Source organism: Marmota monax, unplaced genomic scaffold (genome assembly GCF_021218885.2).
Source record: "Marmota monax isolate L192 unplaced genomic scaffold, Marmota_monax_Labrador192_F-V1.1 WCK01_AAM20220418_F8-fsc00055, whole genome shotgun sequence".
Lineage (NCBI taxonomy): Eukaryota > Metazoa > Chordata > Mammalia > Rodentia > Sciuridae > Marmota > Marmota monax.
This window is the reverse complement of record NW_026695205.1, coordinates 1877064-1900521: the sequence shown is the minus strand read 5'-3', so window position 1 is coordinate 1900521 and position 23458 is coordinate 1877064. Positions and strand designations below refer to the sequence as shown.

At 34.9% G+C, this 23458-nt stretch overlaps 2 protein-coding genes across 7 annotated transcripts in view; one reads left to right on the top strand and one right to left on the bottom strand.

The window, feature by feature from the left end:
- Positions 1–23458, top strand: part of Rasal2 (RAS protein activator like 2) — a 361482-nt gene that overhangs the window by 231909 nt on the left and 106115 nt on the right. Inside the window, exon 1 of one of the 6 annotated variants that reach the window (XM_058574492.1) lies at positions 10311–10567. The exons of the other annotated variants lie outside the window; for them this stretch is intronic. Within the exon in view, the coding sequence (XP_058430475.1) occupies positions 10462–10567 (106 nt within the window). The 5' untranslated portion in view covers positions 10311–10461. Of the gene's footprint in view, positions 1–10310; positions 10568–23458 lie in introns of those variants that run through there. 6 annotated transcript variants of the gene reach the window in all.
- LOC124083399 (rab-like protein 2A) lies at positions 21339–22867 on the bottom strand. Its single transcript, XM_046430006.2, has one exon. The coding sequence runs from the start codon at positions 22850–22852 to the stop codon at positions 22292–22294; it is 561 nt and encodes a 186-aa protein (XP_046285962.2). The 5' UTR covers positions 22853–22867; the 3' UTR covers positions 21339–22291.

Below are 23458 nucleotides of genomic sequence, written 5' to 3'. Positions count from 1 at the left end.
ACTCCCATCTAGACAGAAACTAGTATTTTGAAAGTTGATCTTCAAATCCTCATTCTCAGCATATAAAGACTGAAGAGTTGTAGGTAGCAGAAAGAGATCTCTTTAAATCTGGATAGTTTCTTAATAAAATCTGGATAATTTCTGCTTTCTTTGAAATGTCGGAATACTTAATCTACATTGGGTTTATTTAAAACTTGAGGGCAAAGGGAAATGTCCTATTCAACATTTTTCTTTTAAAGGGAGAGAAGAGAAAGAATCATGAAGGTCAGTGTACAAACCAAGTAATTCCTTCAAATAACAAAGTATCCCCTTACTTTTCCTTTATTTTGCTCTTATGTTTATACCTGTACTATTAAAAAATACAATAAAATGCACCCCTCCCCTTCTTCACCATGCTGGATTTTGAATCAAGGCGAGCACTCTGGCATTGAGCTACATCCCCAACCCTTTTTAAAATTTTATTTTGAAACAGTGTCTCCCTAATTTGCTGAGGCTGGCCTTGAATTTGCAATCCTCCTGCCTCTGCCTCTTGAGTTGTTGGGATTATAGGCATGTGCCACCACACCTGCCTAAAATACAGTCTTGACTAAGGATCAGTTTAGTTTGAATGAAAAAGACCTTAAGGATACTTTCTCTCTTTAAATCTGGATAGCTAAATCTAACTAGAGTTAATAGAGCTGAGGACATCCCTAAGTAAATATAGTGGTTTAAAATTACTTTGTCTTTATATAGGTATTCCAGAAAATAAGATCAGCATACTTAACTGCTTCAGTGGATGTTAAACAGCTGGATTGCTTATCCTACTTCTGTGAAAGTGTAAAATTAATGTGGACCTGAGATGGCAAATCTGTTTCAATTTGTATGCTGACTCAGACAGCTCAGTAGTAACTGACAGAAGACCATGTTGTGTTTAGAATTCTGAGGGCATTCTCTGGTTCTGAAAGAAAGAGTGCTATCATCATTTTAGTGTTTAACTATCTGCAAAGGCCATTTAAGTGTGCTCTTTCTAAAATTAAAATAGGTCCAGGCCAGGGTAGTATGGCAGCTGTCCATTATGGGTGGAAAAAAAACTTTATTTCTTTATTTTTATCCAAAACAAGAAAAGTATACTTCACTAATATTTGCTATATAGATTTAGAACCTATGTATATCACTTATAAATATACATGCATAAACCAGAGGTGTGACTTTTTTATTGATTATGAGTACACTGTCAACTGTAGATCACAGACTTTTGAGAATGTCTTTTTCTTATTCATTCTGTTGTTTCACAAATGTTATGTGTTCCGTTGTTGTATGAATAAATTTCCCAAGAAGATAGTAATGTAGTTCTGTACAGTATTCTGCCTTTTAAACTCATTTAAGGTCAAATAGAGCATGTTTTACATATCGATTGTTGCACCTGTTTTGTTACCTCTTTCTTGTACTAAAGCCTGATTTGCAACAGATTCAAATATTAACCCTAAGGAAATTATTGATTGTGGAATTCATTTTTTCAATCAAGGATGTTTTCTCACATCTCAGTATGGTGTGTAACAATTCAGGTGATAACAAATATAGTGAACCTTTTGATAGTTGTGGTTTTTACTGTAAAAAAAAATGTAAATGTAAAAACACATGGTTTTCTTATTTGAGTTTCCAAAACATTTTAATACTGGATATAGTCTTGTTAACTATTAGTACCTACCAGCCTTTTTTATTGTATATGTGTAAGTTCGACATGATATTTATACATGTATTCATACACACACACACACACACACATACACACACACACAACAGTTACCTTTTCTTTCTTCCTTTCTCTTTTTTTTCTTTTGTTTGGTTAGTTTTTGGTGGTAAAAGCACCTTAATCTTGTCTGTAGAGAAGTTTTCAGTATATGATTGTATTAGGGTTCTCTAGAGGAACAGAATCAACAGGAAGTACAATTACAAAAAGGGGATTTATTAGATTGGCTTATGCAACAGAAGCTAGGTAGTCCATAGTGGCCGTCCGCAGGCTGGAGAGCTGGAAGAACCGGAAGCTGTGCAGCACAAGCCCCAGAACAAGAGGAATCAACCAGTGCTACCCTAGTCTGAGACTAAAAGGTTCTGGAAACTCCCTGGAGAATCACTGGCAGAGTCCACTTTGGGAAGAGTGAAGAAGTGAGAGTCCCATATCCTCAGAGGATTGCAGCAGCCATCAAGAACCCATTCAAGAAGAATCGAGCTTGCATCTGCTGCTGCTTCCTAATTCTTCCAGCGTTTATTTCATCATCCTATTTGGACAATGCTACCCATGCTTAGGGAGGCTCTCCACTTCAGTTGGCTGTTCCACATGCCAGTCATTCTTAGACACCCTCATTGACACACCCAGAAGCCCCTTAATAATCATCTCTTAATCCAATCAATTTCACAATTCAGATTAACCATTACACTGATAGAATATTATTAATTAGTCTTCATTTTATACATTAGATCTTTATATTTACTCACCCTACTTAATTGAGTAATATTTTACCTACATCTTCCTATTTCTCCTACCCCTAATAACCACTTTTCTTCTCAATTTATGTATTTATTATTTTGTTTGGGGAATTTTAGGTTTTTTCTTTTAGATTCTCTCTGTGTTTAGCTTAGTGTCCTCTAGGTTCTTCCAAGTTGTTACAAGTGACAGAATCTCCCTTTTTCAAAGCTGAATAATATTGGGTGTTTGTGTGTGTGTGTGTGTGTATCACAGTTTCTTTATACATCCATTCTTCAAAAGACAGTTTGGTTATTTTCATATCTTGGCTATTGTGAATAATGCTGCAATGAACATAGGAATTCAAATATTTTTGTAAGATGGTGATTACATTTCTTTTGACTAGATATTCAGAAGAGGGATTGCTGGGTTACATGGTAGTTTTATTTGGTTTCTTTAGGAATGTTTATACTGTTTTCCACAGCAGCTACACCAGTCTATATTTCCACTAGTGTATAAGTGTTTTCTTTCTCTACACCCACCAGTGCTTGCTACCTCTTGTCTTTTTGATAAGCATCATAATGAGGTGATTTCTCATGATAGTGTTGATTTACATTTCCCTAATAATTAGTGCCATTGAGCATTGTTTCATACACCTGTTTCCCATTTTTATTTCTTTTGATAAATGTCCATTCAGGTCCTTTACCCATTTTTAAAGATATTATTCAGTTTTCTACTATTGAGTTGTATGATTATATTTTGAATATTAAATCCTCATCAGCTATTTGGTTTACAAATATTTTCTCCCAATCTGTTGGCTGACTTTTTGTTTTATAAATTATTTCCTTTGTTTTGTCCATTATCTCTGGTGACACCACCTGTCCAAGTTTGATTTTCTCTTAACACCACCAGACATTGTATTTTCCCCTTTAAACATGCTGAATTCCTTTTCTTTCAATAAATACATCACTTAAAATGATGGCTAAAAAAAATTGACATCATTTCTATTGTAAAATTAGCAGTGGATGGGGCTGGGGATGTGGCTCAAATGGTAGCGTGCTCGCCTGGCATGCGTGCGGCCAGGGTTCGATCCTCAGCACCACATACAAACAAAGATGTTGTGTCCGCTGAAAAATAAAAATATTAAAAAAAATTCTCTCTAAAAAAAAAAAAAATTAGCAGTGGAATATTTGTCAATTAGCATCAAACAGCCTCATTAAATGCTTTTAGCAACAAATAATCTAGTCAAATATCCTGATCAGGTATGAAAAATATATTTATTCATTTCATGTAACAAATATTAAACACTTAACTATGTACCAAGCATTTCAATAAATCAATGAACTTGTTAAGATGTACTTGTGAAAAACAATTGTACTTAAAAACCTTTTATTGTTAGAAAGGAACAAAGCAAATGTCTATACACTCTAAAATTCAAACTGATTCATCTTTTTATCCATTCACATTAGAAACTATGAAGTTTGCCTTCCTGATTTTTGCAGTTGACCCTTTGGATTTTTATACAGTTTTCTCAGCTTTGCTGTAGTCTATGATGAAGTAAAATAGTTTTTGTTCCTACCTAATAACTGTTCGGATCATCCTTCATACCTCACCCAAAATATCTAAAAATGCTATGAACAGAAGCTCTAATAAAGTAAGTGGTTTAGAGTGTGAGTAGTAGAATAGGAGTTATTTGTCACCCCATACCTGCCACCCTTTACTGCAAGTATGGCTTTGCCACTTGTCCAAGTCTGAAGTTTCTTTAAACCTTAGTTTTTTCCATTTATAAAATGGTGGGGGAAAATGCATAACCTCATAGGCTGGTAGGAGGAGTAAATGAGGTTAAACATGTAAAGCATTTCATATACTACTTAGTACATTGTAAATATGCAACATATTTGATCTATTAATATTACTAATGATACAAGTATTCAGATTATTGTTGGGCCTAGAAATAGAGGAGGTATTATCCTAGTGATCTTCAGTATACTTAGAGAGTCATTATTATTTTAGGTGTGTTATATTTATCTATCATCTACCCACTCAATAAATATTATATAGCTGCTATTTGCTTGACTATTGTTAGGGGCTAGATGATGGAGTTCAAGAATTGTATATCCTTTGAGTAAAATTAATTATAAAGTTTAACTTTATTTTAGGGGAAAATTAAAAATAATTATAAATTAGCTATTTTCTAGGTCTTTTTGAAGAAGAGTTATCTATTCAACTATAGCTGTCTTGCTTCCTAAATCCAAGCAAGTGACATGTCACCTTAGCTTCACTGCTTTGATCCAGTAATATAAAGGTAACTTGTTGGCAAGTGAAAACAATTTTGAGAGAACAGTCACTGATAAATAATTTATGTAAGTGGCTTGAGGTTTATATATATTCAGGGTGCTATTTAAAGTGTTAAACTGTAGATTTCAGAGGATTTAACTCTATTCCTATTAGAATATAAAATATCTCCTCATCCGAGCTAGCGTTATAGCTCAGTGGCAGAGCGCTTGCCTCACACATGTGAGGCACTGGGTTCGATCTTCAGCACTACATAAAAACAATAAACAAAATAAAGGTATTGTGTACAACTAAAAAATAAATATTAAATAATAAAATAAATAAACAAAATAAAGATATTTGTTCATGTATAACTAAAAATATTTTTTAAAAATATCTCCTCATCAAAATATTTTTAAAATTATGGCTTGACATTTACTTTAAGCTGTTTTTAAAGGAAAGTATTATATATTATCTGAAGGATTAACAAGATGGAAATGTAATCACTTTAGTTGCCTGTTCGAAAATGAATTATTTTTTCAATCCTTTATTACCACAATATACTGAATGTTAATACAGTCAATAAAAAACATTCAAAAGTTATTTTAACATGATAAAGACTATAACTTACACTTGTGTTCAGAACTTATGGTTTTTTTTATTGCTTGAAGAATATTTGTTTTTCCAGTAAAAAAGCTTTCTGTGATATCAAAATAGAATTCATAGAGTGGATTATATATGTAGTAGCATATTTAATCTTGTCTTTAAAATATCAACCAATATCAATGTTAAATTTCCTGATTTCGATTATTATTATTATTGGCTATATAAGAGAATAGCCTTTGTTTTAGAAAATATGTTCTGAAGTAGTTGATTATAGAGGTGGCAAAATATAAGAGCTGGTGAATCTGGAATGAGTACATAGAAGTACCTTGTATTATTTCAACTTTTTAGTAAGTTTGAAACTATATCAAAATATAAAGTTATTTTAAAAACCGTGCAACTTTACCAATTTATATAAATTTAGGAAATGATTTTTTGTCATAAATCACCTGTCATTATTCATTCCTGAATGTCTAGTGTTGATCTTTTCCCATGTACAAGAATACTACATCAAGAGCAAATAGAGTGAGTTAGTGATTTTGTTTTTAATCAAGAAGAATGAAAATTCCTGATGAATTAGAAGGAAAATACAATGCTTGTGAAATTATAAGTCTCTTCTATAACATTTTTAAATTCTTTGGTACAAACAAAGCAGATCATATAAAACATCTTATTTGAATATTCTTTTAAAGTGTAACTCTTCCACACAAAAACTTGAATACTGATGTTTATAGCAGCATTACTCGTAATATTAAAAAGCAGAAATAACCCAAATGCCCATCAGTGATGTGTTATTTGGCCATAAAAAGTAATAAATACTGAGGCTTACTGAAACATAGATGAGCCTAAGCGAAAGAAACCAAGCACAAAAGATCACATATTACATGATTCAATTTATTTGAAATGTCCAGAATAGGCAAATTTATAGAGACAAAACTTAGTAGTGCTCAGGAGTTGCAGGGAGGGGGTGGAATGGAGAATGACTGCTCATGGGTATAGAATTTCTTTGGAGGGCAATGAAAATGGATTCAGGAATTAAGCAATTAGTGATGGTTGCACAACTTTCTGAATATATTAAAACCACTGTAGGGCTGGATGTGTAGCACAGTGGTAGAGCATGTGTTTACATATGTAAGGACCCTGAGTTCAATCCCCAGCACCAAAGAAACAAAAACCACTTAAAAGGATGAATTTTGTGGTATATGAATTATATCAGTGTAGTTCTTATTTTTTAAAAAAGTATGGCTTTATGAATCACTCCTGCTTCAATGCCTCCCCATTACAATGAAGCTGAGAGTATAAAAATGAACAAGTTTACATGATGTGGTTTCTTATTACTTTACAGTCCTGATCTTTTATTTTTCTCCTCCTCGTTCTAATGTAGCTCCATTGCCTCTGTGCTTCAATTGGTTATTCTCTCTTCCTAAAACCCAGCACCTCCAATCCTGTAGTCAAAAGTTACTCTCTGGGTAAGGCCTTCCCTCACTATCCTCTTTAAAATTGTAAGCTCTTCAACGTTACCTATACCCCTTCCTTTCTTCTCCTCTGCACTATTTACCATCTAACACAGTATACATATTCCACTTCTTAATTTTGTTTTTTATTTACTCGTCATAGACTATAAATCCCTTAAGGGCAGAGATTTTTTTTTCTCTTGTTCACTGCTATATCCCAATGCTTAAAATAGTATTTCACATGTATTAGCACTAATGTTAAGAGACTGAATCTGCAAGTACAAATATAGGCAGCTATAATGAAAATCAGGAATATTAAGTAATTGAAGAGGGAGTTATATATTCAGGTAAGTTTCATTATTTTTAATGAAAATTTTAAATTAAGAAGGACTGACTAATTGATGCTAAGTTCTGATTTCGAGAAGGGAAAAAACAGTGTGATACCTTATATATTATGACAAAATATCAATATAGAACTTTTTCTTGGATGCTTCATTTGCTAACTCTCAATTTAGAGGACAGGTTTGTAGGGCTGGATTTTTTAAAAAAATATTTTTAGCTGTAAACGGACACAAGAGCTTTATTTTATTTGTTTATTTTTATATGATACTGAGGATTGAACCCAGTGCCTCACACATACTGGGCAAGCACTCTACCACTAAGCTACAACCGCAGCCCCAGAGCTAGATTATTATTATTTTTTTTTAGAGCTAGATTATTTTGATGGGCTTTCTGACTATACATATTTTTCTTTGGCAAAATAAATTTAAAATATTTTAATTTTTTTAACCAGGTTTTGTTTTGATTGTTAATTTGGAAACTAATGGCATGGATCAGGAAAATGTGAGATTCTTTAGTACTAAGCTGCCCTTTTGGGGGTGGGGTAGGTATGAGGGATTGAACCCAGGGGTGCTCAACCAGCAAGCCACATCCCCAGACCATTTTATTTTTTATTTTGAGACAGGGTCTCACTAAGTTGCTGATAGCTTTGAACTTGTGATCCTCCTGCCTCAGCCTTCCAAGCCACTGGGATTATGATATACACCACTGCACCTGGCTCTTAAACTGCCTTTGATATGTGAAAATCATACTCTCATTTTCAGTAATACATCATTTAATAAACCTTGATACATTGTTATCCATATGCTAGGCATTAAAAAAGTATTTTTTAAGAGGCTGGTTTGTGGCTCAGTGGTAGAGTGCTCGCCTAGCATGTGTGAGGCACTGGGTTCAATCCTCAGCACCACATAAAAAAGTAAAGGTACTGTGTCCATCTACAACTAAAAATTAAAAAAAAAAAATCTGCTGTCCAGAGGAAAAAAAATTATTTTAAAAAGTATTTTTTTTTAATTAGTAGAACAGTTTTTGCTTTCTGAACTCATGAGGTATAGTGGAGCAAAACCGATATGTAAATAAGTATTTTCATTAAAGTAATAAGAGCAATAATAATGAAAATATGAATATGAGAGCTATTAACTCTGCCTTAAGGTGTCAAGAAAGACGTGGAAAAGTCATATTTCAGCTGAGTCTCAATATTATTATTGAGTCTCTTAATATTATCAGGCATATATGGTAAAATGATACCTCAAAGGAGGTACATAAAGTCATTCAACAAAGATCTTGGAGCACCTACTGTGTGCCAGATAATGTTCTAGATAGTGGGGGAATGTAAATGAACAAAACAAATGAATTTTTCCTGCCACTTTCAGTGGAACATGCAAATGCCAAGGGGAGCCTAGATCCCTATCAAAAAAAAAACAGAAGCCATATCACACCTGAAAGTTTGAATATGATCTTAAACAAAATAAGTGGTTTATAACCTGGAATCTCCAGAATTATTGGTATGTCATAAAGTTATTACAAAAGGATTATCAATTCATGCTTAGATGCTAATAAGCAAGTATAGCTTGTGGACTTTGATAAAATATCTTTTACACCAATTTACCACTACTTTTCAATTTTATGTCTTTTTTGAGCAATAAAATAGAAATTTGCTTAAACATATAAATTCATTATGCCTTTTTCGACATTTTCTGTCTTCTCAATTAAGTGGAATTATAGCTAAAACTACTAGTAACTATCTGTCAGAATGGTTAATTTTTAAAAGAGGTTCTAATATATTCCTCTGGGTATCTATTGCTAGCATTGAAGCTGTTAGAACTTTTAGAGAAGCCAGCTAAAACTTCAGTAAATACTTAAGTGTGAGGCACTGCTCTAGACACTAGTATTACAAAAATTAATATAAAATAAGGTCTGTGTTCTCAGAGAACTTACAGTCAAAGTGAACTAGAGTCCAGGTAGAAAATAATGAAGGCTGAAGTAAATATGGAGAGACAGGTATGGATTCAGGATACATTAAGGAGCTTATACCTCTTACACAAGGAGAATCTCTAATTGAAGGCAGACTACTAGAACAGATGAAAAGAGTTTGGGAAAAGAGCTAATGTTTTGCTAATAGGGGGGTCTTTTTTTTAAATTAAGAATATTGTTTTTTTGTAGCAGTAAGCCTGATCAATCTCCAGAAAATAGGGATAGTAGTTATTTATGGGTCTCTGAACATGCCTCTTCTTCCTGATTTTTTTCTGCTTGTTAATAAGGTGTAAAGCTGTAAAATAGTCTTAAATTAAACCATGTAAAGTATGTAATGTAAATCATTTAAAAATTAATCTGGATCTTCTTCACAATGACAGTATAAGTGTCAGGAATTGAAGAACAGTCATTTGCTATGTTGGTGGATCTCTGAACCTTCAGCCCAACAATCTGACTCCTCTATTTCTTTCAGATTTCAGCCTTCTTTTCCTTACACACACACACACACACACACACACACTTCCTTTTCTTTCTTGCAAAGAAAGACAGAGCTATTGACTAGAAGCCCAGAATTGCCCCCAAGTTCCGACCACCAGCTCGAATTTTATGAAGTGGACTTGTAATATCCTTAATGTTGCTGTTGGCAGTCTGTTACAGATTCCATTATTGTCGATCAATGCAGTCGCCATTCGAGGTGGGGGGAGGAATGGAGGAGGAGGAGGAGAAGAAAGGAGGGATGAGAGCTTCCTATTCACTGATTTATCAACCTGCCTTTGCTCACAGGAAATCTTCATAAAGGGGGCTGGGATGCTGTTGAAATAGCTAAAGCAGGAAGGGGTTAGGGGGCTGCAGTTCTTGCGGATGATTAAAAGGAAATTTGAAAACCTTTCTCCTCCTCTAACAAAACAAAATGCTGAATTTGTTCTTTTGTCTTTGTTTTTGTTTGAGGATATGCTTTACTTAACTGATTAGCTATTGTGCTGTCTGGTTATCTAAGCTGCTTCCAGGGTAGGAACCTGTTTCTTTTTCTTTGAATGTCTTTATTCTTTATTTTCCCCTTGCTTTCTCCTATCATTAAACAAAAATCATTAGCTGGTTTCTCTTTCAGGCTAAAGCTTAACACCAAGAGACAGAGGACAAATTTCTCTCCTCTTTTCTTCTACCACCCTCTTTTAACCCTCTCTGTTTCCTTTCTCCCCCCCCCCACCCCCATCGTTGTATTAGATTGATGTCACAGAGACAGAATTCAGAGTGGAGGGAGGATCACATTTTCTCTTTCATTACAGCCTAGCCAGCAATTTAAGTGTTGGACCCCCCCAAGAATTTAGTCTCTGTGTCCCTTTTTTCCCACTTCATCATTCAATAATTGTGCTCTGTATGGAAAAGTTTTCTGGCTGGAGAATGAGTCTCCTTTCCCCGGGTGATGTGGCGGAGTGGTTGGATAGTAGCACCGAAGAGGAGAAGAGCCTTCTCTCATTTCTGGGTACGGTAGGGCTCACTTGTTCTTTTAACCCTTTGTTGTCCAAACTTTTCTTACTTTGGGGAATAATATCTCACATTTTATAAATCTACCTTTTATTTTTCAAAGGGAGAAAATAATTACGAAAATGTTTAAGTTGTTTGCTTTTCAAGTTTTCTTGGTGTCTACAGAATTAGTGCTTCCAACACTGGCTATGAGAAATAAAAGACAGTTTGCTTTGCTTTAACAAAGAGTGCTGGCTCCATACAAGGCTTATCATGTCATCTGGACAGCTGTTCATGGTATTTATATAACTACTACTAGCTAAAAATTTTTATTGTTTTTCTACTATTCCCAATATAGTGATGGTGAGGCTTGTGACTGGGAGTGGAGTAAGCTTTGTGTGCATGAAAAGCCAACATAGGAATCAAGAAGTAGCTTTTTTGCAAGGTGTGAAATGTTTGTAATGCTCATGTAAGATTTCTACGAAGCATATTAAAAAGGACACATGGACGAGCCATTATTTTAACTTTATATTTACAGATGCTTTTTAATAAATTTCTAAGTGGCAATTATTGATCACAGATTTATTGATACAATAGACAAATAACTAAGAAAGTTAGGTTATAAATTCTGCATACCATTAAATGTGATAAAAATCTTTGTTGAGATTTACAAAAAAAATTTTATTGTACTTTTATTTATTAATGACAGCCTTCAGATTTATCTTTCATATATATTTTACTTATCTCATAATATATTTGCCTTAATATAAGTATACCTTTATTAAAAATGAACAAAATTGAGTTCATCTTCTAATTAATTCCTCATGGATATTTTCTAAGAGCTATGAATAATCTTCTGTCAGTTTGAAAGCTATCTCTGTTATCATTTGAATCATCTCATAGTTAGCATAAGTTTGTTTTAATTCTGTTGTAAATCCTAATATTCTATCAATGATTTTTTTTCATGCAATTTAGATGTAAAAGGTTGTCCTATTCGGGTCTTTTCCAATTCTGTGCTTAGGTAAATGTATTTAGATATTAATCCTATTTTTAATTTGTTTATCATAGCCTCACTTATGTTGGACTTTGGATGACTTTAAGAAACATATGCACTTCTGAAGTCCTGGTTTCTCTGGAGCCTATCTCATTCTACTTGCTTCTCATTCCTCTCCCACAGCATATACAAACACAGCATATACAAACACGGAGAAGAAAAACAAAAGCAGCCTTAAAACCAACAACTTAGATCCTAACACATGCTAGGAAAGGAAAACAGTCATCATTAAACATCTTTTCCTTACTCTTGAATATCTTTATCAGTTCTAATTATCTAGTGTCCAGATTTTTTCTTCTCCTTTCTTCCTTTTTTTTTTCTTTTCTCTTTCTTTCTCTTCTTTTCATGGCCATTATCTCACTACACCTAAAAAGAATTTGATCAAATAAATAGATATGAGCAAATAAAAAAGCACTGCAGTGGTGTCCCTGCTCACCCCTACTCTGGGAAATTAGTAAATTCCTAATAATTCCTATTTATCTACAGATGGAGGTAATAAAGACAAAAGATTCTTAGAACTTATTTAAAAGAGAAATGCAGTTAATTATTATGATTTCCAAATAGTCAATTCCCAATTAACTATCCAATGAAAGGAACCTTAGCATGTGTAATAGATAAAGCATAGGTAAGTCAGTTTCCTGATTCTGCTCAAGGGCTATGAAAAGTTTAGGTGCTGAGTAAATAGACAACTGTGTATCCCATGCTTTAGTGAGATACATCCAACTAAGCCCTGGATGCCACGTGTCTTGTTTTTAAGGATTGAAGTTCTTCACCCAACCGTAACACCTCTACCTGTGGATAAATAAGAATTTACTAAGCATTTCCAGAGGAATTAGGAACAAAACTCTCTCAAATGTAAATTGTGATAGCTTGAAAATTAAACAAAACCCTTGTGATCTGACATTTGTTAATGAGAATGTGGTTTTCCCAATGAAGATACAGGAAAAAATAAGAAAGCTTAACCTATTCTGTGGAATCTAGCTCAGTACGGTGGCATATGCCTATAATCCCTGCAGCTTTGAGGAGAATGGAGGGTTGAAGCAGGATGATTGAGAGTTCAAAGCCAGCCTCAGCAATTTAGCAAGGCGCTATGCAACTCAGTGAGACCCTGTCTCTAAATAAAATATAAAAAGGGCTGGGGATGTGGTTTAGTGGTTAAGCTGCCCCTGGGTTCAATCTCCAGGACCAAAAAATAAAAAATAAATAAATTAATTAAAAACATGGCAAATCTAAATGGTTCAATCTAATAAAACCATATTATAAGAACATGTGACTATTAAAGCAGGGAGAAAGGATGTCCAGACTACATATGCTTAACTGGCTTTTAGTTGTTTATTTAAAATTTATTTACTACTATTTATTCTTTTTACTATTTATTCTTTATTTATTTTTCTTTATTCTGTTTTAGTTTTCCCCCAGAAAAACAGCAGTTTGGTTTATTGTGGGAGAAATATTTAAAATTAAGATAATCCGTTAAAATTTATTTTATCTGAAAATTTAGACAAAGATCACCCTTATTTAAATCTTGGAGCATAGAACCTCAATTGCAGAAGTAATATTGGTCAGGAATATAATTTAATTTGGTACCCCAAATTAAATTATATTTGGTGAGAGACATCCAGCTAAGCCCTGGATGCCACGTGTCTTGTTTTTAAGGATTGAAGTTCTTCAAATAATCAAATAATATGAATTTACATAAACATATTAAATTGAAAATCTAAGAAATGTGGATAATTAGGCCTGGTTTTATGGGAGTAGATGAATTGAAGGTCACCTAAGATTTGGCAAATAGGTGAAAACCACTAGCAAAGACAAAACACCTGGGAGTGAATGTGGCCAGTTTGAGATCAGAGATCAACTGACTATGGCAACTTTGGGGAATTGTTGGCAGAAAAGAGTAAACAGGTAAGTTAAGGCCAGGTGAAATATTTTTAAAAAAGACTGACCTTCTAACTAAAGGTCTCTAATAAGGTAATCACATCAAGAAAGTAGTACTTTAGGGAGATTAATCTGGTGATGGTGAGCAGGATAGTGTTACACAAAGACAGGAAACAGATAAATTAGGAAATCCCTGCCATAATCTGCATGAGAAGATAAAAAGCCCTAGATAGAATGATAAATGATAGTGGAAATAAAGAGGACAAAATAAAGCTGACAGACATATCAAAGACAGACTTGGCAATGTTTGGTGGCTAAAAGGGGGGGAACCAATATTATAGGCTCCTCCCTTTTCTATTACCTTCACTAACAAATGATATTCAATGTAAACAGTTTTGGGTATAGTACCATAAAAATATTTAATTCTCAGTAAATGGTTAAATTTTCATCTTTATATCAAAAGTCTATACATTTTGTTATTTGTATAAATAGAGAAAGATATATCTATTTAAATGCTATATTGCCCAGGCAGACCTCAAACTTCTGGGCTTAAATGAGCCTCCTACCTCAACCTTCCAAGTAAACTATCTTGTGTTTTCTTCTCTCTATTAATATCTGTTTAGGACTAAAAAAGTCTAGTCTTTTGTAGGCCTTGGTATAATTAGTGACTGAATCTGTGTCTTTCCCTCTCTCTCTCTCTAATGGTCAGTGAATACTGAAATTATCATATGAATAATCTAGATTCTAAGATTAGACCCCCAGTTATAGAAAATATTGAAAGGTCTTCAAGCACATCTATAGATTATATTGAATTTATAATTATTATGAAGTATATAATAATGTGTGTATTGTATTAAATAAGTTATAGATAAGTTGAAGCAAGTCTTGGCCTAGCTATAGAAATTCAAAGAGGTTTTATCTTTCATAGTTGATTACAAAATATAACTCACCCAAATGAGGTAGGGGATTTTAAAAATATTATAAATAACTGAATTGAAATGCTCAAAGTAATCATTTTAGACTGCAAAGTGCTTTGTTTAGTTATTTAGAGATTGTTCTTTGCAAAACCTAAGATCTTACTGTGATCTGTGTTTGTGTCCTAGAATTTGTGCAAATAGTTGTCTCCCCATTTAGGTATACTGGAGATTAGGAATATTTGAAGGGAACATTATTTTTGGAGGGTTTCTGTCACTTTTAAATTCCAGGAATCAGTAGTAGATAGTCTTTATACTTTGTCTCTGTTTTGCTCATTTTTTTTCATCATTACACTTTTGTTATTAAATAGGTAACCTTTCAGGCTGGAGTTGTGGCTCAGCGGTAGAGTGCTCACCTAGCATGTGCGAGGCACTGGGTTTGATTCTCATCACCACATAAAAAACAAATAAATAAAACAAAGGTATTGTGTCCACCTACAACTTTAAAAAAAATTTTTTTAATAGGTAACCTTTCTCCCTCTTTGTCCCATTGCTTCACCTCTCTTTATTTCTTGGCTAGGATATTCTCATCAATAAGTATTCCAGGATTATGTTTTCCTTAATGAGCTCTGTTAGCAGTAGACCCCTCAAAAGAGTATGACAGTTCTCTTTAAAATATGAAGGATCATGTGCATATTGTTATTTTCAGTTACTTTTAAGAAGAAATAAGAAAATGATAGTCTCCAAGATTATGTATCTTTTTTTTTTTACCATTTTAATACAAAACTAATGGAGAACAGAATAACATGCATGTGATTCAAAGAACAGGCTCTAAATCCAGACTGCATAGGTTCCAGTCAATATTCTGCCTTTGACCTGCTGAGCACATGTGGCAGAGTACTGAACATCTCTATATTTCCATGTCTATAAAATGGGAGTGATAATTCCAACTCCAAAGGATTGTTGTGTGGATTAAAAAGATAATTCATAGCTGTAGTAAGGTATTACAGTTATCATTGTTATGTTATTATCATCATTATTAAGATGCTTGATTGTTACACTAAAGAATCAGACATATATTCTGTATCTGAAACTTAAATATACCATATAAACATCTCTGAGCTGTTTTCTTATTTAGCCTTTTTGGTTGACAATAAGCTATTCTTTATCATCTCATTCATCATTGTCATGAGAAGTTCTAAGTTGACTTGACCAGGGAGAACCTTTTTTCTGATTATATTAACAAGAACAAATATTTTTAAATAATAATAATAATAGATTTATTGATGCAAGGAAAAGATGAGAAGACTGAATAGTCTTTTTGAGAATTTACCACATTTCTGTACTTAGCACCAGCCTGTACATATTGGAGTGTCTGGGGCATGTAGACTTGAAAGGGCTGCTTGTTTCAGTGAAGTGCTGCATGCAGTCTAAGTGATACAAATTGTAAGAATTAATGTGACTGTGGAAGGCCGGGGGGGGGGGGGGGGGGGAGTGTTGTATTCCAGAGCAGCTGATTGGTGGTGACTGTTGGTATATAGGCTTTAAGACAGTAAAGTGGAATACATCAGAAAATGTCCTACTGAAAATGGTGAATAAAGTCTATAAAGCATTCAGGTGCTATGGCATTAGCAACTATATAAATGCAGTAGGTGATTTTCTTCTCTGCCTTATTGCTTTTCCTTTATAATATTGTTTTCTAACTCCATCTTTGAGCTCCCAATGAGTTCTCCAACAAAAGTATGAGACTTCACCTATGTAAAAACCTTTTTTCTTTCATGTTTTGACATGTTATTAGAGCCCCCCCTTTACTTAAAAGGTACAAACACATTTCCTCCTACTTTTCCATTCTTTTTGTTTCTTAAATTCTTCTGTGCCTCCCATCTAATTTAGGATTCACAGCATGGAGAGATAAGTCATTTGCTTATCTCATTCACTAATAACTAGAGCCACCAACATCTCATTCTGTTCATTGTTGTTATCATTTATTCAGTATAAAGGAAAATAGATTATAGTGAAGTGGACTCATTCACAGCTACACTATACATGCTGAAATTTTAGTGACTTGAATAGGTATACAAACAGAGATTTGGTAGTATATATGTATTCACTTTTTAAATCATGCTTGGTTAAAAAGGCACTGATTTTTAAAAAGACTTCTGAAATGAGCTGAAGAATTCCCTTTTTGAAAATAACATCAGGAACATGTTTCCAAAATATAGTATCAAAAATATTAAGGGGTATGGTATGACACTACATATGTACAACCAGAGAAATGAAAAGTTGTGCTGCAGTTGTGTACAATGAATCAAAATGCATTCTGCTGTCATATTATATACCTAATAAAAATAAATTGATTAACTAATAAAAAAAACAAAAAAAAATATTATGGGGTCTCTTGAACAATTATCATTGGTCAATCAGTCACATTTGTTCATGTTTTATAATTTTGTATACAAAAAGTACTAGGAATTGGCTTGGGTTGCTATTAATATGAACTGATGAGACATACAAGATACATCTGTGAATATGCAGTGTTTTCCCTTAATTTGAGAATGTTACTATGATATTTTGGTTTTTTACATCATTGGGTTCACCAAATCAAAACTTTTTAAATCTCTTTCTACATTTTGTTCACCTTTCTTAATGAATTTTTTGAACTTAGCATTCACTATGTTAAGGTTGTTCCTTTTTAAGTTTGATCTCCATCTTCCTCAAAAAGAGTAATAGCGTTAACTATTCCAACAGCTGCAGCAAGGACAGTGACAGAAAATAGATGCAGTGCTTAGCTCATAACAAACATTCAATATTATCTAAAATTATAAAATATTTTCCTCTAGACAAATTTTTGACAAAAGAGATGCTAAATAGCTTTATAGGAGTACATCTTTTTCTTTTTTAAAAAAAGTATCTAAAAATCATTTTCTCTGTTTTTTTCAAAGTATGATAAACAATTCTAAAAATGTAGACATCAGAACTCATGACATGTGTAGCTATGTTATTTATGTTAAGTATATGCATGGATGACATGATGATATATGAACTTTAATTAAATAGATTTAACAAAAAGTAAAAATAGTTGATAATTAAGATTATTTGGCTTAATATCATTTTTTAATATACACCTTTCTCATTTAAGATATTTTCAGAGGCTTTTGGAACCTGATTTGAGAACATTTGCCCCAATTCCTCTCAGACTTTTTCTGCTACTTGCCTCTACTAACTGGCACACAGTCCTACAGGCTTGCCTGCTGCAATTTACTCTGTAAGACTCATCTAGCGTCTTTTTGCCTGGGGTCTTTTTTGGTAAATCTGCAGGGCTGACTTCCTTACCTTCATAAGAATTGACTCACACCAATCCAACTGCATATTTTAAACTACAATACCTTTTCATCTCCCTCACTACTTTTTTATTTCCTCTAAAACACTTATCACCTTCCAATATGCAATATCATATATTGTTTGCTAACCTAACTTCATATAAGTTCACAAAAGCATACATTTCTGATATGAGTACATAGTGGACATTCAGTGAAAATTAGATGAATTAATAAATGAGTTCTTATATAATATAAATAAACACACATGCAGTGTACACATACACATATAACTGATTATTTTTACCTTGTTAAGAAATGTGTTTTCACAAGAATTCATTAGATTTCAATGGAATTTCAGAAATATTCTAAATTCCTGTGCTTTAGTGTCTTGAATAGGGCTGGGATGGTGGTGAGGATAAGTTGTAAAAGGAAAGATACGTTTGATGGTAGTAGGTACAAAAGAACTGTAGTAATTGTCCTGCCTTCAAGTAGCTAGCCAAGAATAACAATCTTGAGAGGAAACGTGGCACATATGTTAAATTTTAAAGAAAAATATCAGAAATGACATATCTAGTTACTAAAAAGAATAGTTAAGTCATTGTGCAAGTCCAAAACAGCCATGGTACTGGAAAGCTAGAGCATTTTGATAGCTTAAAGATGTTAATAGTTGGGAAAATAAAATTCTTTTGGTTCATCAGAATTGCCCATGGAGAATGAAGCTAGGAGCAAAATTTAATTCTTTAATTCTTTCATATTTTATGGTACTGTTCTTATTTTTTAGCCACATTCTTAATATTTATTCATTTAACAAATGTTTTTAAGCACCTATCAAATGTCAAGTACAGGGATAAAGAATGGGGATCTGTGGGTTAAAAAAAACAACATGGTATGCTTTTAAACAAAATAAAAATCATAGCAATACATTTTATTGTAAAACTTTAGCAAGTGCAGAAAGAAGAAAATAATAATTTTTTTTCTCCTTTTTTTTTAAATTTTTTATTGTTGGTTGTTCAAAACATTACAAATTTCTTGACATATCATATTCCACACTTTGATTCAAGTGGGTTATGAACTCCCACCTTCACCCCATACACAGATTGCAGAATCACATCAGTTACACATCCATTGATTTACATATTGCCATACTAGTGTCTGTTGTGCTCCACTGCCTTTCCCATCCTCCACCATCCCCCCTCCCCACCTCTCCCCTCCCCTCCCCTCCTCTCTCTCTACCCCCTCCACTGTATAACCCTGAGGGTCTCCTTCCATTTCCATGCAATTTCCCTTCTCTCTCCCGAAAATAATAATTTTGAATTCACTATCTCCCAGGAAACTACTCTTTTAGGGTTCTCCCAAATACGTAATTATTTTGTTCCCTTATAAAACATTCAGGAATTTTTTGGCATTTACTTCCTGATAAGTGAACTAAAGACCATGAATACACTATTAGGTTTTAAAGGAGAGGCTGACTTCTGTTTGTTGAACAGATAATTCCTTCATCAGAGTACCTTTAGGCCAGCATAGTGGCCCATGCCTGTAATCCCAGTGGCTCGGGAAGTTGAGATAGAAGGATCCTGAGTTCAAAGCCATTCTCAGCAATAGCGAGGCACTGAACAACTCAGTGAGAACCCTGTCTCTAAATAAAATACAACAAAAGAGCTGGAGATGTGGCTCAATGGTTGAGTGCCCCTAACCCTCCCCCGCCCCTCCCAAAAAAAACCCTGGTACCAAAAAAAAAAAAAAAGTACATTTGCTCCTATTCAATTGTCACTTTCTTTGCCATACTTTGCAAAGAAAGCACATTGACATAAAGGAAAATGTGTATGTTAAAGAAATGGCATCCATTATAATACTACTTCACTTTGGCATTAGGGAGCCCCTTTTTTCCAAAAAGCTAATTTTGCATCATGGTATATATAAACCTAATCTTGTCTTCATCTCTGATTGGTCTGAATTATCTAGTCTATTAAATGATGAGGACCAGGATAGGAAAGGTGATATGGTTTTAACAAAATCACATAGATAGTTGGTAGAGGTACTAAGAAAAGCAATCAAATAATTTGTTTTTTTTGTTCAATACATCATCTAATATGGATCCATGTTGAAGTTATATTTCATCGTCATAAATTGTCACCGCATCTTAGTTCATACTCAGTGGCAAAGGAAATGAAGAAATAACTTTAAAACTTAACCAGGTATTATATAAGTTTTTTCTGCCTTTCAATGTGAAGATGAAAATATTATTTTTAAAGGATGAAATAGCAAATGAAGCAGTTTTCAGACTTTTATCTACTGAAACAATATTGTGTGTCTCTTGTCTCAATTATAGAAAGTGATTATAATTAAATATTGTGACTCTGAGAGGAACTTTACAGAAGGTGAAAAGCAGTGCAAGTTCATGTGAGGGTGGGGAGAGCACTCTCTAATGTTGGCCTACTGGAATTAGTGGAGATTTTCCCTCCAGTTAGCAGAAATGTAGCTTTAAGAGAATAGTAGCAGCTTTCTTTTTCTGCTTGGAAATTTAAAGTTAAAGGTATTAGGACTGATTTCACATACAGGCCTGCCTATGACTAATCCAGCAGGTTGTCCATTCTGTCCTTGACAAGGAAGGCTGCCATCTTGTTTCTCAATGAACATTGGTTTTTAGGGGATAACTCTTCTGAGCACTAAAGAACCTGGATATTTCAAAGGCCTGTTTTATATTAGGATATAAATTGCAGTGCTATGGAGGGTTGAGAAATAGACATAATGTAAAGTATTTCTTCTTTTCACTAGTTGATTTAGCTTACCTCATTTCCTTTATTTTCCCACCATAGTGGCAATTGTTCAGTCTTCAAAAATAATTTGATGCCAGGCATGGTGGTACACTGTAATCCCAGTGGCTCTAGAGGAGGAGACAGAAGGATCTGAGTTCAAACCAGCCTCAGCAAAAGCAAGGCCCTAAGCAACTCAGTGAGACCCTGTCTCTAAATAAAATACAAAATAGGGCTGAGGATGTAGCTCAGTTGTCAAGTGCCCCTGAGTTCAATCCCTGGTACCCACCCCTCCCAAAATAAGTTTTTTTTTTATTCTTCCTCTGGACTCAGTAACATCCTATAAACTACAACGGAGTTGTGATTTTATTTTTTCATGATACCATGTGAGAATTGAAAGAGGAAAAAAAAGTACAACAAATGCCATATTTATTAGAGTTTGAATGTAGTTGCTCATTTTAGCCACTATCATTTCAAATAGTTTAAGTATTAGATATATTTACTTCATAGGTTCATATGCATGAAATCTAGAATAACATGGTTGGGAAAAAGTGACAAAATTAGGTTCAATTTTTTTCTTTATCCAGAACATTGCTTATAAAGGAAACTGTTTACTGGATCACTGTATCCTACCTTAATGAAACTTATTTTTCTCCTAGTTTGATTTTATTGTAAATTATTTAGAGATTAAAATATGCCATACTATACTGTAATAGTCTAGTGTATCTTAATTTGATATTTATAGGCAATTATCAGAGGAAAAAAGTGTTCTACGCTCACCAGCTCCTTTCCCCACCTGTCTTGTCCACTCATCATAGAATCACCTAACTTAGGTAATCACTCTGTAAAATCATATTCTTTTTTTTTTTTTTTTTGTAATTCAATCTTTAATGTAAACACAGAAATAATACAGACAATAAATTAAGGACCCCAATGCAAATGATGCCCAAGATGATCCTAAAAGCACACTAGCAAGCCTTGGACACGGGCATGGCTCAAAGGCAGCTGAACAGCTCTTCCTCTGCAGTCCTCGGCCACCCCTGGGAGGCACAAGATCTCATTTGTCCTAGAGAAATGAAGGAATAACTCCCAAGCTGATAGAGAGGCTTCAAAGGGAGCAGTTCTGAAAGTTGCTTTCTTATAATCAAAATAGGTATTCTCATGGTCTGGCTGTTTACAGCCAGTACTGTTTACTTTCCTTTGTGTATTTATATGACCAAGTATGGCTAGACTTGTTACCTGCTATTATTTAATTTTAATGGCAAACCTGTTCCTGTGATTTTGGCCTGACCTACAAGAGCTCCTGAAATTTTTAGGTGCTCAAAAACTTGGAATGAATAGCTGTCTGTTCAAACACATCTTTAAAAAAGTTGACTGAGGAGACTACAGGGGAAAAAGGACAAGGCCTTACACATTCTGCAGTGGGGGCCTGGGGTAATCAGGGAATAGCAATCATTCTCTTGTAAGAAATGCAAGGTACATTCCCTGAGGTCAATCTGGGGAAGAAAAAACAAAAAACAAGAACCACCTAAATGTGTGTTTACTGTGAAGAGACACCCAATTATGTTTTCTGGTTCCTTCCACTGGCCAGCTCAGGGTGGGATGGGAGGTATGAAAGACACCAATCCCTAATTCTGTTGCCAGCAGCTCTGGGGGACCACATACCTGTCCAGGATGCTATTGCTAATCTCATCCTATATTATAGGGCGAGTTTATGGGAGGCTGAGCAGGGGTGGCCAGGAGATTTTCCATTCAGAGCTGGAGGGGTATTCCCAAAGGCTCCCCCATACATCCCCAAGTCAGCCATGAGAGGCAGCCCTCTGATCAGGAGGGGGATGGGCGTTCGATCCTGCTACTCTGGTCTTGGTCGGGTGCATCCTCCTCTTTCTGCTCCAACTTGAAGTTCTCAAGCTCCTGCAAAACCTCGTCCATGAAGTCCTGGGAATTCTGTTTGTAGGATACAGCTAATCGAATTGCATCATTGAAGAGCTTCACGACATTGGTACCATCAGCAGCTGAGACAAAGTACAGGGGCAGAGAGAACTTCCTGGCAAAATTGAAGCTTTTTTGGGTCGCATTTATATCCGCATCAATTTTGTTGGCTACCACGATGCATGGGATCTCTGGCCTGAATTCCCGAAGCTCTGCATACCAGGTACTCAGGTTTTTATAGGTGACCTTCCTCTGCACATCAAACACCATGATGCAGGCGTGGGCCTTGTGGTAGTAGGAGGCATGCATGCTCTGGAAGCGCTCCTGGCCTGCTGTGTCCCAAAAGTCCACAAGAATGGTCTTGCCATCCACGGTGGCTGTGTGCTTGTACAGAGTCAGAGCATATGTGGACAGCTGCTGTGGCTGGAATCCATTCATGAGAAATCTCTCCATGAGTCCCCAATCTCTGAATCCTTTTCTGGCTTTCACATAACTGACCACCAATTGGACTTGCCCACTGCACTGTCCCCTAGGCAGATGATCTTCACGTTGTCATCAGCATCGTATTTCTCTTGGTCCAGCTCCCATGGTTTGGCTCTATCCCCTGCCATTGGCTCTCAGTTGTAGAGGCCCAGCTAGATGATCTTGTCAGTGTTGGGCAGACCTCGCACTGAGTTCAAAGGTGTGCACAGGAGTTGACTGTAATGCCTTTGCATAAGAAGGAACTGAGCCTTGCTCACTGCAGTACTCTCAGCCGTTAGTGCAGTGCCTGGGAAGTGGCAGATGCTTGGTGAGCATGGTAAGGGTTCTCTCCTTCCACTTCCACTCTGCGGCGCAGCGACGTGCGATCCAGGGAAACAGCTGGAGACACCAGGGACGCCACCGCCCTGCGGACCCGTAGCCACGCGGGGCCCAGCCGCCAGCCCAGCTCACGCAGCACCGCCCTCTGCTTCCCTAAAATCATATTCTTGAAGTATGAAGGTCTTGCTGTTCAGTGTGCTTCTACAAGCTGATTTGCTTAAATTCCTTTGTGCCATTCCCATGAATCTGAGCTAATTA